General features: G+C 39.8%; 1 protein-coding gene across 1 annotated transcript in view; it reads right to left on the bottom strand.

Annotated features, from left to right (window-relative positions):
• Positions 1-271: 271 nt before the first annotated feature.
• The window catches only part of SLC39A8 (solute carrier family 39 member 8), a gene marked incomplete at its 5' end in the record, with an annotated part of 78,423 nt that continues 63,486 nt past the window's right edge, over positions 272-15,208 (bottom strand). The window contains 3 exons of the mRNA XM_004703286.2: positions 272-1,863; positions 4,787-4,971; positions 5,587-5,794. Coding sequence (XP_004703343.2) covers positions 1,711-1,863; positions 4,787-4,971; positions 5,587-5,794 — 546 coding nt within the window. The remainder of the gene's footprint in view (positions 1,864-4,786; positions 4,972-5,586; positions 5,795-15,208) is intronic.

The raw sequence follows: 15,208 nt of genomic DNA, 5'->3' as shown, positions 1-15,208 counted from the left end.
ACATTCGCTGCCATCAAGTTTGTTCTAGCTGAGAGCAGCCCAAGAGAATCGGGTAGAACTGGACCAGTGGGTTTTCAAGGCTGTAACCCTTTTATCAGAGTAGAAAGCCTCATCTTTCTACTGTGTAGTGGCTGGTGGTTTCAAACTGTTCACCTTGCAGTTTGCGGCCCAACTTTTAGTCCACTACACCACCCGGGATCCTCATAATTCCCAGTATATGGTAGGCATTTCAGAGAATATATAATAAATGAATAATAAATAACGCAAGTGGTGATTTCAAAGGCATTTACTATTAGGTCAAAAAAATTTTAATTGTCAGTCATAACACAAAATATACATGAACATACATGTTAAATGCTTATCAAATATCCATTACTGTCATGTGAAACATTTCATGGCTCATGGGGCAATGTAATTCCTGAGATCATTTTTGTTTTTTACCCATTAGTTTCCTGATTACTAAATCTCTTTCCCTAATTTGGGATGATAAATTCAGGTTAGGATGTTCAATTTTAGACCAAGTTCCTGTATCTGCTGAGTTAACATAGGAACCACAGGGGTCCAATACACAATCGGCCTTGTCGATGGTCCAGTACTGGATAACCTTTCATTGCTTGTACAGAGAGTTGCCCTGAGCTGGAGCCAATCCCAACGTGTCTAATAACAATTCCAAAAGATACAGGCCCAAGTTCCCCACACACAGTTATACCAAATAGGAAAAATGTAGACAGAACACACAATAAGCCTTTTATAAACTTCTCCCAATCCCCATAAGGAATGTATACTGTCTAATTAATCAGTCCTGGTACACAGCAACCCAGCTATTGCTTTGCATTGATTGAAACAAAACAAAAACAAAAACAACCTTTGCTAAATAATTGTGCTCATCTTTAAAAGTAGATTGCTTAAAAAGGCATTCCATTTCTTTCTACATACCAACATAGTCTACCCCTTTACAAATCAACTACATCCACCAGCTTGGCATATTTGCTACTTGAAATGACTACAACCATCCCATACATGGAGAAAAATAAAGCCCTTTCTAATAAATTTTGCTGGAGGTCACACAAATAAAGCATCAGATAAAGCCTGAACTTAGTAGGATATAAAATTATATTGGTCCTAGGGTTCATATTTTTATCAAATGGTTTCCAAAACAATCCTTTGGATCTCTCACTGAAATGCATGTAAAACAATACATATTTGAAACATTTTTTCTTTCTTAGATTCATTATTGTCTGAAATCATTTGTATCTGTGCTGTATACCCTTAGTTTTTCTTACGCAGTTTGATGAACTTGTCCTTGAAAGCATTAGAACACATTCCTTTTCAATGAAATAGAACTCCTGGGAAACCACTTGGATCTTTGATCCTATCTTGTGTGTTTCTCTGGCTTTTGATGTATGCATAATTATCAAATGCATGTCCCTTTCTTCATAGTGGTTTTTTAATAGTCTTTAGTGTAGCATTAGAAAAGTGGGCATTTACCAAAAGTCCCGTATACCAACCACTTCAAACTGGAGCTAAAAACCTTTTGAAACACTTTCAGCTACAAATAAAAATGTCATTGACCTAAAACCAATCATTGTTTTTCTTTAGTTACAATTGAAAACAAAATTTTCTTTTAACTAAGTAGGACCAGCTTAACAATCCCCTTTGAGATGTTTTTGTTGATTAAATGCCTCCATTAACAGCACCAGGTTCCATTTCTTAATATTCCAATTCAATGTCCCCTGCAAACAAGGTGATGAGCAGAATGGCTATGAATCCAGTTAACATTCCAGCATTCTGAATCATGAAGAAGGTGAAATCTATTTTTCTCCCTGTTACTTTTTCTCTCAGCATATCATTCATCTCTGGAAACTAGAAGAAAGATAGATTATTAGATCACTGTTGCCATCTTGTGGTAGTACATGAAATAGTCATTTATAGATTTCTGTGCAGGTAACTTCATTATTGATTTTAGATGTTAAATATTTTAGCACAAAGAAGACTTTGTTCTAATAAACTGGCATTCTGTGATGCTCACCCTCCAGGCACAATTACTGATGACATAATGGGTGCATAATGGGATGACGCAATGATAGACATAAAACCACACACACACATCCAACAGGGGGACAAACAACAAATAAGCAAATGTGGTGAAGAAAGCGGATGGTGCCTGGCTATCAAAAGATATATCATCTGGGGTCTTAAAGGCTTAAAGATAAACAAACAGCCATCTAGCAGAGAAGCAACAAGCCCATATGGAAGAAGCACACAGCCGGTGTGATCAAGCGATGTTGTCGGGGCTGGGAACAGGTATCAGAAGACTCATAACAAACTATCAAAAAAAACATATTGTTGAGAACCAGGGAGGTCAGAGCAGAGACCCAAAGCCTTGTAGAAAATGGGACATCCCCTCAAAGAAGGGGCACAGGGATGGGATGAGTCAACCAGAGTGCAGTAAAGAACTGATGAAACACACAATATTCCTCTGGTTCCTTGAGGCTTCCTCACCCCCCACTATCCTGACCCCAGTGCTGCCTTTCACTGCGGGCTAGACTGGAGCATGTGCACATGTTCAAATATGAGATAAGAGCTCACAACACATGGAATCCAAGAACAGGAATGGGAATATTGATACCAGAAGGGTAGAGGGAAGGTGGGGACAGCAGGGGAGGAAGGGGGAACTGATCGCAATGATAGACATATAACCACACACACACATCCAACAGGGGGACAAACAACAGAAACCATGGGGGAAAGGAGACAGCGGTCAGGTAAGATATAAAAATAATAATGATTTATAATTTATCAAGTGGTCGCGGGGGTCGGGGTGGGAAGAAGAGTTGATACCAAGGCTTCAGTAGAAAGTAAATGTCTAAAAAGAATGATGGAAACATATGTACAAATATGCTTGATATAATTGGTTTATGGATTGTTAAAAGAGTTCTAGAAACCCCCAATAAAATCTTTTAATTAATATATATATAAGTATAGATAACATAATAAGGAAATCTATCCCCATCGTTAATAAATTTGGTAAAGGAATAGCTGAAAACAGTTGTTAATTGAATACTCTTTGAAATCATTATGCATTTGTGATCTCTTCCATTTTATTCCTTTCTGCTTGTTCGACCCTCACAAAAACATTTGGTTTTTAAATATCTCATGTACTGGGATTTGCAATGGTCATCTCATTAGAGTGAAAGCAATTAAAACCCAAAGTCTATACATAAAATCCACCTTTGCCCAGCAGATAACATCTACTGAAAAGGCTATGTGCAAAGATCTCTAAGTAATACCTTTGCAAAACTCATTCTGAAACTATTTGCTTTATAGATTGAACTGCATTGTACTTGATGAATTATCTTAGAGCTTCTCCGAATCGCCTGTTGATTCATGTGCCTGAATCCAGAAACTGTTGCTAGGATAACATGAGTGAAGGATGTGCCGCCACTTGTCAAAGTGCACAGCTGCTCTCCGGGTGCACCGCATTATTTGTTATGATTGCTTCTGTAAACTGGGTAACAGCAGCCGGCCCTGTCCTTTGTGAGAAAGATGGGAGGATACAGTGATGGTGCAGAAAACCACCATGACAGTAGTGGTTTGAACAAATAAAGTCCTTCCTCTCAGGAACGGCTTCACAGACAAATGGAGATGGCAGCCCCCAGCTGCAGCCAAGAATGAAGATGCAGGAAATGTAGTAATTGAATTATGTATGTAATACATAGTCCATTCCAAATACAAAGGAAACCTTCTGTGAGGTCCACATTCTTTCATTTTCATGCACCTGTTCTAGAAAGCTACCCATAAGTCAATTCTGTTGGAAATCTAAGGACCAATGATAGAACTTCGTAAAGCAGACACACACAAAAGACCATTGGATACAATATCTCTCTTACATACACACATATACATACATTCAGATACACGAAAGGCATAGACACCACACAGGCATAAACATAGATACGGTTGTATCATCACCCAGATCAACATTGCCCAGTTTTACTTTCACAAATGTGGTTTATGTTTTAGGTTAGCCCAAGAGGCCTCACTCTTCAGGCGCTTTAAAAAATAACAATGTCGACCACCTCTTCTGAATGTGGTATCCTCGCAAAAGTGGGGGGAAAATCCTTAGGGACACATGACCATAGGAGACAAGCACGTTGGCTGTTCAGGGGTAGGATTCTCACCCACCAGGCAGGAGACCTGGGTTGGATTCCAGGTCAATGCACTTCGTGCATAGGCACCATCTAGGAGGTAGTCGTGGATTGCATGTTGCTATAATGCTGAACAGATTTCAGCAGAGCCTTCAGCCAAACACAGAGTAGGAGAAAAATTCTGGTGATGTTAAGCCAAAAATCAGTCAATGAACTCCTACGGTCCACGACAGTCTGGTCTCTCGTGGGGATAACACAGGACCGGGGTGGGGGGCGGGGGGTTGCTCCATTATAGATGGGATTCCTTTGAGTCAGGGGCTGCCTCAGAGGCTGCTAGCAACAAGACAATAGAAAATACGGTTTATCCTACCATAAGGCCACAGGACTCAGAAAACTGTCTCTACTTCTACAAAAATCAGTCATTTCCTCATGAATCAGTAAGAAAGTAGGTTAAGAAACCACTGAAAGCCATTTTTAAATTACTCAGTGCAAACTACTCAAAAAAGGGTAACTATTGAACAGAAATTTTTTTGAATTTCATAAAAACAAAGACCCACTACATTGTGAAAAACAGAATAATCCAGATGTGCACGTCTAAGATTTAAATTAAAGTGAAGTAAAAGTGTTTCATATCCTACCATATCTGCCAGAGAAATATAGAGGAACATGCCTCCAGCCAGTGCAAAGATGATATTGGGAGCAAAGTTGTTGCCCACCAAAATGCCAAAAGCCAGTCCGACGTAGCAAGAGCACGCAGAAAGGAAGTTAAATAGCAAAGCCTGCCGAGTGCTCATTCCCGCGTTGAGGAGGATCACAAAGTCACCTGCGAGAAGAAGAAGATATCAGGTGAACTTTTTTCCTCCTTTTCATGAGATAAATTATGATCATTTGTGTCCCCTAAGTGGTCCTTCGCTGTCATACACCAGCACGACTTTGAGAGCTTGTCACCTACAGGACACGAGGGCCTTGAAAGAGTTGGAGACAGAATGGAATTCAGCGGTCATGGACTGAGAGTCAGTTATTAGACGGGTTTCTTATTCCCAAGTCAAATGCCGCCTTCCATGTTCACAAAACTGCCCATCATCCATGCCTGAAACTTATCGTGCTTGGTGGCCTATTGTTTTCACAAAAGGTTACCTGAGCACAATTCCTGAGCATCTTATGGTCGTTTGTCTCTGGGTGTCTGACCGGCTGCTCCCATGGTGCCATCAGTGGTGCGAGCACATGTGGTGCGTAGCGGCCAGACTTCCCTTTCAAGTGCTGATCTTGGAGAGTCAATAAATCATGGAGCACATACACAAGTGACAAACTTGTCTGTCATTTCATTGAAACTATTCAACACATTGAGCGGAAAGGGACCATAACAGAATGTTCCACAAACTTCTTGGAAACCCTCTCAAAACTCATTGCACTAAAGGCAAGAAGCAGCAACTCTTACCCAGCTCATGAGGAAACTCTTCGCAAAGGATCGCTATTGAAGTGCTGAGTCCCTGAAGCAGAGACAAGGTAAAGGAAGCTCCAATTGCCAGGCCATCAATGAAGTTGTGGAGCGCATCGCTAAGTGTTATCATCCAAGCAATCGTCCCTATTTCTGACAGTTTGGGCCCCTTCAAGCAGGTACAGGAACTCGACTCCCTCTTTCCATCCTGTAAGACATCCGGAAATTAATGAACATGATTATCAATTTCTTGAAGGTTTAAGAGGTACAGAGAAGTTGGAGATGGTGTCTGCCCTAAGAAAGACAAATAGTTATCATTGAAGTCTTCCACAGTGGAACGTATCCCTGAATGATGTGTAACAGAAAAACACAACTTAATGTAAGGAGAAAAGAAATCTAACAATTGAGAGACCCAGAACAAGCCACTTATTGATAGTTTAATTTGTCCTAAAAATATCTTATTTGAACAAAAATTCTTAGTACTCTCTTTCTAAAATGTATTAAATGTTAAGTTAAAACTTACCTATTCAAAGAAAGAACATCTTTTCTATATTGCAGTTGTACTGTGAAATTCATATTGAAAGCATGATGAAACATTTTAATCTCTTCTATGCCATTGTGTACGAGTCCTGGTGGCCCACTGGTTACACATGTGATCTGCAAGGTTGGCAGTTTGAAACCACCAGCAGTTCCTTGGGAGAAACACGGGGCTTTCTACTCCCCTATACAGAAACAGTCTCTGAAACTCACAAAGTCATTTGTACCCTGTCCTAGAAGGTTGCTGTGAATCTGCATCTACTAGATGGCAGTGAATTTGGTTTGGGTTTGGGTATGCCATTGCGCATTTAGTGCCCAACTTTCACAAGCACATGAGCTTGTTGAAAATACTATGGCTTGGGTCAGGTGCAACTTTGTCCTCAAAGTCACATCCTTGCCTTGCAACACTATAAAGAGGGCTTGTGCAGTAGATCTACCCATTGTAATGTGTCCCCGGATCCTCTGACTGCTCCTTCCTTGACCATTGACTGTGGATCCAAGTAAAATGAAATCCTTAACAATTTCACTCTTTTCTCCATTTATCATGATTCAGTTGCAAACCTATTGGTTAAGTTGTGAGGATGTTGGCCTTCTTTGCAATAAGTGGTAAGCCATATTAAAAGCTGAAATCCTTGATCTTCATCAGCAAGTGATTCAAGTCCTCCTCACTTTCAGAAAGAAAGGTGGTGTCATCTGCATATGCCAGGATATTAATAAGCCTTGCTCTAATCCTGGGACTACAGTCTTCATATAATCCAGTTTCTCTGGTGATTTCCTCAGCACACAGATTGAATAAATATGGTAAGAGGATACAACCCTGACACATAACTGTCTTAATTTTAACCATGCAGTATTCCCTTGTGCTGTTTGGACAACCACCTCTTTATCTAGGTCCAGGCTCCATAGAAGCAAAGTGAAGTGTCCTAGACTTCATCTTCTTCTCGAGTCTATCCATGTTCAGCCACCTCACACGCATGTGAAAGGAGAGCATTGACGACGGAAGCCAAAAGTAGAATGGATGCGTTTGAATGATGCTGGAGAAGAATACTGAAAGTACCAAGGACTGCCCAAAGAACAAGCAAATGCATCCCGAGAAACAAGGATTGGGCGAGACTGTGCCTCACGTATGTTGAACGTGTTGTCAGCAGAGACCGTTCCTTGGAAAAGAACATTAGACTTGGTCAGGTAGAGGAGCCGCTAAAAACAGGAAGCCCCTCCTCCACCAGATGAATTGACCCAGTGGTTGCAAGCCGGGATTCGACCTAACAATTGTGAGACTGGCGCAGGACCAGGCCGTGTTCCATTAGCCTGCACAAAGGATCACTATGAGTCAGAACCTACTCAAAGCCCCTAGCAACATACCATGGCATGCTATGAACAAAGTATCTCCAGTTCTCAAATAGAAAACCTATTAAATGATTATTTTATTTCTGAACAATTTATTAAATTCTTGCTGCTTTACGGGTCTTGACCAGTGTGTTTGGCCTATAACGATATGGTCCCAACTTATTTTACTGTTCAATGTTTGATTTAACAAAATTCAAATGGATGATTAGAGTGGATCTGTCTTTACACTAATCATTATTTCCACTTAAAAAGTAATAACAATTTTTAAAAATCCAATAACAGATCCCTGTCGGAATTTAGAATCTACTAAAATTTACAAAATTGTGGACAAATTGCCAACAAATGTATACCCCCAGAAAGTAGAGGAAAATATAAGTTAAGTTCAAGTCATGTAGCAGTTTGCAATTAATTAACTAGGGAACATTTTCTTCCTCATTTTCCTCCCATCAACACTAGAGCCAATCGATGCAAAGAGGACAACGAAGAGAAAAATGAAGACAAAAGGAGCAACGGGAAGGGGGAGCGCAGAGAAAGAAACCAGTTGGATGTCCTTTAAGATGGATCATAGAAGCCATAGCAAGGAAGTAGTGCAGAATAGGTGATGAGTGATTTTCTGCATGTCCAAAAGAGTGCTGATGTAAATCCAGAGACAGGTAGATGCAGGTGGAGCTGTAGACATGGGCTTCAGAAAATCCAAGCGCGATGCCCCTGAGTCAATGCTGACTCATCGCGGCTCCCTGTGGCATTTCCGAGACTGTGACTGGTTATGAGAGTAGAAAGCCTAGTCTTTCTCCCGCAGAGCTGCTGGTGATTTCAAAATACCAACCATGTGGACTGCAGCCCAGCACATAACCACGACACCGTCAGGGATCCCTATGGGTTTCAAAAGATTCATGGAATTAAGATTGTCTTTTTATTCCCTTTTTTTTTAATGAACTTTTTGAAGTTCTCTCAAATACACAGCATTATCTATCGGACATCTTTTTGGTAAAAATAATAGTTATTCTTGTAATTAAATGACAGTCGATGCCAAATCATACCGATTAAGACTCACATATACAAAAATGCTGATCATAGTTCTCGCTGGTAAGTAATACTGCGATCATCTTTTTTTCCACCTTTTCTGAAATTTTTATTTATTTGCTTCTTGTTTTGTTTTGGTGAATCACCCTCCCTGCCTCCTTGCTCATTATATTAATGCACCAGAAACAACAGAATAAAATCATGGGGAAGCAGGTAAGGGAAGCGAACCTGTGAAGACATGGGAGTTATCATTACAGAACCAAGTGACACCAGAGAAACAGGTGGATGGCAAGACTTGGTTTGCATCCTTCTTCCAAGAAAGTGCTTTGTCTCAATGAAATGGCTCTTGTTTGTTTGTTTGTTTGTTTGTTTGTTTGTTTGTTTAATGGCTCTGAAAATCAGCAGTAACACTGTCAAATGCTGCTCTGGACTAAGAGAGGGTGAGCTAGGACTAATGAAAAAGCATTTACATTTTATTCTCTTTCTGCTTTATTGATCAGAAGGCAAAAGCAAACAGCCATGACAAAGATAAGGCCAATTTCACACGCCATGTGCCAAACTGAAAGAAATGTACAAAAGGAAGGAAGAATTCTATTAAAATACAAAAAGTATTCAAGCAAAAATAGACAGTAGCAGCCCACCAAAAAAGATGTCAAAGATGGAAAAATGAAATATAAATGTTCGTGAAGGGATGCACAGTGTATGCACAGTATATGTGAATAACTATAAAATGCATGCCCACAGTGAGAAATTAATGTAATATCAAATAGTAAAGTGAGTCAAAAGGCTTCAAAGTAATAGGGATATTATTTAAGGAACACAGAACTTGAAGACAGACGTGATAAATTATTAGATAGTACAAGCCTTGGCATTAGGTGAATCTGAGTTTGATAAACGGCTCTTCCACTTAAGAGGCCTGGGCCTTTAAAAAAGTCACTAGGCATACCTGAGCTCCAGAGTCCCCACATGTAAAATGGAGGTTGTAATATTACCACCTTCACAAAACTGTTGAAATAACTAAATAAGAGTATCATTATTATACCGTGAGTCATTATTTCATAAAACACTTTTACATAACATAGCACCATTTAAAGGAGTACAAACAAAAACTGTCCAGTCTAATACAGAAAAAGTTTGCAAAGATAAATAATTAACAAATTCATCATCTTGGATCTTCAGGCCATCAACTAGACATGTGCAAATTCAAGCTAAAAAAATTATATGAAGAAAAAATATGACCTTGAGCAAATCCCATCAGAATTTAGAGACTAGATCAAGAATAGACTTGATTCATAAATAACAATGCCTGGACACGTTGTGAGGTGACTTAAAAGTGTCACACATGAAGTCATTAAAAAGGCAAGAAATAGAGTGTGATAGATATATTGAGGGTTGGGATTCTCAGTGGATTGGCAGTTAAGGCCTAGTGACCCCCCATGACGTGCTCTAACACAATACAAGCAACTGCAAAATGGGGTTTGCTGTGACCAACCAAGCAGTTAAAAGGAGATTGGGTAGAAAGCAACCCCTTACTTGAGTTGCAGCCCTGATGCAACCAAAAGGAAGTTGCCTCAGAGGTGTGCGTCCTACTTCCTGTAAAAGCAGATTCTTTATTGCCTTTTGCTGGGACTAGATCTTGCATCTGGTTTATCTACCTCTAGTTCTTTGAATTTGAGCCAATGGCCTTCCATATTGCCTGAAACCATCAGAAGCCTATCATCTGACCTGCCATCTGACAGCGCAACCTTGAATCCATGTGCCTCTGCAGTCACAGCTTGAATTATTAATCTTGGCTTCCTCTGCCCCTGCAGTCACTGCCCCGTGGGATTCCTGTCCATCAATCAGCCTGGGAAGTCAGGAGAAGCCTCAAGTTTAACATCTGACCAAAGGCTGGGCGCCCACATGGGCTCAGTTAGAATTTGCCAATTTCTACACCTGTGTGAGTCTTATCCTTGATAGTAATTTGTGTGCATGCACCACTCATTTTGCTTCTCTAAAGAACCCAGTCTAATACAGAAAGATGAAAAGAGACATGAGAACAGACTTGTTCTTAAACACAGAAAAATTAAAGTGGATGAAAAGATGAAGTGAAAGAGCTGAACGAAAGATTCCAAAGGGCAGCCTGAGAAGGCAGAGTAAAGTGTTATACTGAAATCGGCAATGATCTCTAGTCCGAAACCCAGAAGGAAAGAGTACCCCAGGGCAGTTCTCAAACTGAAAGAAAAAAAACCAAAAAACCCACAAGCTTCCAGGTGCAATACTGAATGATTCTATTGGCAAAATATTTAATTATGCAAGAAGCATCAAAAGAAGATGAAAGGCATACAGTCACTGTACCAAATAAACAGTTGGTGGATGTTCAATCACTTCAGGGGGCAGATATGATCAAGAACTGAAGGTACAGAAGGAAGAGGGCCAAGATACACTGAAGATAGGGGGGGACGGGGGGATAAAAATATAAATAAGGCCCAGGAGTTGACAGAATACAAGTTCAAATTTTTCAGCAAATATATGCCACAGTGGAGGCATTTATGTGTCTATGCCAAGTCATTTGGAGGAAAACTACTTGGTTAACCAAATTATTTTTGCCTAATCCTAAAACAAATGCCCCAACAGAATGCAGAAATCATTGAACAATATCATTAATATTTCATGTAAGCAACATTTTGCTGAAGACAATTCAAAAACAGTTGGCAGTAGTGCATCAAGAGAATGTCCAGAAATTCAAGTCAAATTCAAAAGTGAACATATAAGATATATCATTGCTGATGTCATATGAATCTTAGCTGAAAGGAGAAAATACCAGAAGTATGTTTACTTGACTATTCACAGGCATTCACCTGTGTGTATCATGACAAATTACAGAAAACATTGAGAGGAATGGGTATTCCAGAACACTTCCTTGTACTCAAGCAGAACCTGTACATAAGCCAAGAGGCTTACCATCAGGGAATGTGTGCATCAAGGTTGTCTTTCTTTTTACTCTACTTATTCAATCTCTGTGCTGAACAAGGCACAGGAGAAGCTGGATGTACATACAAAGAATGCCATCACGTTTGCTGAATGTGAAAAGGGCCCAAAGTTCTCATTGTCAAAAATCAAAGACGGAAGCCTTCAGGGGGGATTACAACTCAGCATGAAAGAAACAACAATCCCCACAATTGAACCAAGAAGCAACATCATGATATGCACAGAGAGTACTGAAGCTGTCAACGATTTCATTTTGTACGATCCACGTTTAATGATCATAGCAGCTGCGGTCCATAAACCACACATAAAGGGAAATCCTCTGCAAACGAGCTCTCAAAAGTGTTAAAGGTCAAAGCTGTCACCTTAAAGACTAAGGTCTGCCGAACCCAAAGCATGATATTTTCAGTGGGCCTCAAGTGCATGTGAAACCTGAACAAATGAATAAGGAAGACTGAAGAAGAACCGATGCCTTTCCATTAGGGTGTTGGCAAAAAAGATTGAATACACAGGGAACCGCCAGAAGAACAAATAAAGATGTCTCGGAAGAAGTATGTGCAGAACGCCCCTAAAAAGTGAGCATGGGCAGACTTTGACACACATGTTTTGGTCGTGTGATCAGGAGGGACCAAGCCCTGGGAAGGGCTCTGTGCTTGGGAAAGTAGAGGGTCTGCAGAAAAGAGAATGCCTTTCAGCAAGATGAAGTGACACAAGTAATACGGTGGCTTTAACAATGGGCTCAAAAATAGCAACCACTGTGAGGATGGCACAGTGCTACCTTCTGTCGTACATGGAGCTAATATGAATCAGACCTGACCGAAGGGCATTTAAAAACATCAATTGACAATTATAGTAGGATAAAAAGAGGAAAAAATTAAATCTACAAAGAAACAGGTTTGGAAAATGAGGGAGTATCAGAGAAGTGTAAAAGAAAAAATTAAGAACAAATTTAACAAGGATAGACAAGTTCAGGCATAAATATGTTCTTGGAGAAAGTCCAACTTCTAAAACTCAAAGTTGTATAAAAGAATCAAGAGATTAATTAGTCAGAAAGTAAACCCTCTGTGGAAAGTATAAAATCCAAGTTAATAGCTTTATATGAATCAGATAGTGGATGGGAATAAGAGGAAAGTAACTTTAAAATAATGTAAAGTTTAGAATGTATTGTGTATGTATAGCCCTTCATAGTTGTCAGAGCACCTCCATTTGTTAACTTCTTCACTTTCTTTTGACCTTTACAATACCCTCATGATTGTGACAGGATGGAGGCTGGTATCTTAATGTTACAAATGAGGAAAAAGACAACCCAAGAATACAAGTGATTGCTCAAAGTCACACAGAGGTGTTGGGGTTAGACTAAATTATTTACTGAGCACCTATTTTGAAGCAAGCTGGAACCATGCTAAGAATATATGAATATATAATAATCTTCATCTTGTTGAAATTCATACTCCAGAAAAGAATCTCCAAAATTCCAACTTCAGGCCTATGATAAATAATTCCCATTTTCCCACAGAGAATAGTTCTCCACCCCTTCTTCCCCCTGATCTCTCCCTGAGGTTGTCCTGAGTGAATCACCTCTGCAGGTTCCTTGTCCCCTGGTTTCCATTTGGAATTGACCCTTGGGAGTCTTGGAAGAGATATAAAGGGAGGAAGAAAGGGAAGGTCAGTTTATTTATCCTCTGGTCTCCCTTTGCAGACTTTCTTCAGTCTTCTGCGACCTTCAAATGAAGGACATAGTTTCTCTCAACACAATTCTGTCCAGATTTGCCATCCCTCCACTCTTTGGAGATAGGGGTGGTCACAGCTTTGGCCTTCCTAATTCCTGCTCCATGCACTGTCCCTAAAGACTATCTTATAACCCACTCACACCTTTTAAATAAACACCCCTCAAATTAATTTAGGATGGTACATCTAACACACTGTTATTAAATCCAAAATTTAGAAGTGCAAGTCTAGGCAGAGGTACCTCAGGAAAAAGATCTGGTGTTCAACCTTCAAAACATCCACAATTGAAACCCCTATAGAGCACAGTTCTGCTCGGACACACATAGAACAGCCATAAGTCAGGCTCAACTTGATAGCCTCTGGCTTTACATTATGATCATTGGAATGTGCCTTCTGCTTTTTATTAGGATCTTACCAGATGCAATAATGATGTGGGAAGTGGCCATAGGACATAGACTCCCACAATGGAATTCTTTAATTGGCGTTCTCATAGGGGATGTGGGCTACACGTAAAATGGCCTGTATTTCTGAATGAAGCCCAGGCCACAAAACAGCTCCCAAAGGTCCAGGCTGTGTTGCAAACTTCCTTTCCACATGGGTCTTTTGATCCATCAAAGTAAAGTAAACTTCAAGATTCCAAGGCAGATAATGATACTATCTATAGGTGCCTCTGGCAAGACCTAATCAGAGAATCACAGCACAGCCTCCTAGGAATTTAAAGTAAAGCCACATCCTCTTCTGCATTTATTATCCTCTTTTCCGAAAGTAGTTCCTGCTCCTGGGTTATCAGAGAGAATAATGTGAAGTGACTTTGGGATCTAGACCACCCAACATGAACTGGATATGTGCAATCAAGCAAAACATAAAACTGATGCCCAAGGAAACATTACATTATTAAACAAAAGAGTAGGTTAGGCCTGAGTTAGCACATAAAATTAACTATCCCAGTGGCCACAGGGAACGCCTCATAAAATTGGAGGAAGAGGAGAACAAATTAAGATTAGATACCATGAGAGTCGGATCCTCTACTATTGCAATTTCTCCATGCATCAAGACCACCCCGTCCTTCACCTAAGAGTGAATTGGCATATCGACACTAAAGGAAGTCAAGGCTGATGCTGAATCCACCCCCACCCCAAAGAAACACCATTGTCCAATGGGCTGGTGGGAAGGGAGGACCAGATGGATTTGCATGGCAGCAGGATGATTCTAGCATGGTAGTCTATTGAATCCCTCCATCCATACATTTAGACTCCCAAATATATGCACATATTCTATGGCTTCTCTGATTTAGGTGATTCTGTTAGGGCTATCATACATAGACTTAGAGTAAATCTGCTTTCTGAGCAAAGTATCCTACACAAACTAACTTTGAACCATTTTTCATAAAAGGAAATGAGAAAGCTGTTTAATCTATGTAGGATTTATTGGTCATATCATTGTCCTGCATAGATGCAGCTACATAAATTTAATTGAAATATCCTGCTAAAGGTTCAGTCAAGGTGGAAGCCAAGAGATAAGACCTTAAGTGGTTGGAATTCTGTCTGAAGTATGTAGATATATGATTTCAATAAGCATACAAATATATGGTATTATCCCTCTGCAGAAGATATACAGGTCTAGGAACCAAAAGATAGAGAGCTAAGAGCTACCCATCTCAACTTTATACCCAATAATCCACTGGAAGACTCCTCTTATCCTGTCTCCAAGACCATGGACTTGGTGAATTTGACAGGCCTAATATCTGAAGAATATTGAAAGTACTGCTGCAAACATAATAATAAGGGCAAGGAATATATGAAGGATGGATTTTGGAAAATTTGAGTGGAAAAAAAATACATAAAGATTGGTATCGTTGGCATTATTGACCTGAAATCCTGCTATTGGCCATTTTGAATCATATGACTCATAAGTCCAGAAATGACAACTTCAAGAAGAATGGTGTAACATGCATCGTCAAAGAAATTTTTTTTTCAAAAAAAAAAGAAAAAAAATTTTCTAGAACAGCTTAAAGTACAAT

This window comes from Echinops telfairi, unplaced genomic scaffold (assembly GCF_000313985.2).
Source record: "Echinops telfairi isolate 266 unplaced genomic scaffold, ASM31398v2 ScPeMD7_7468;HRSCAF=8506_0, whole genome shotgun sequence".
Taxonomy (NCBI): Eukaryota; Metazoa; Chordata; class Mammalia; order Afrosoricida; family Tenrecidae; genus Echinops; species Echinops telfairi.
The sequence above is the reverse complement of the archived record's forward strand: the minus strand, read 5'-3'. Positions and strand labels throughout refer to the sequence as shown.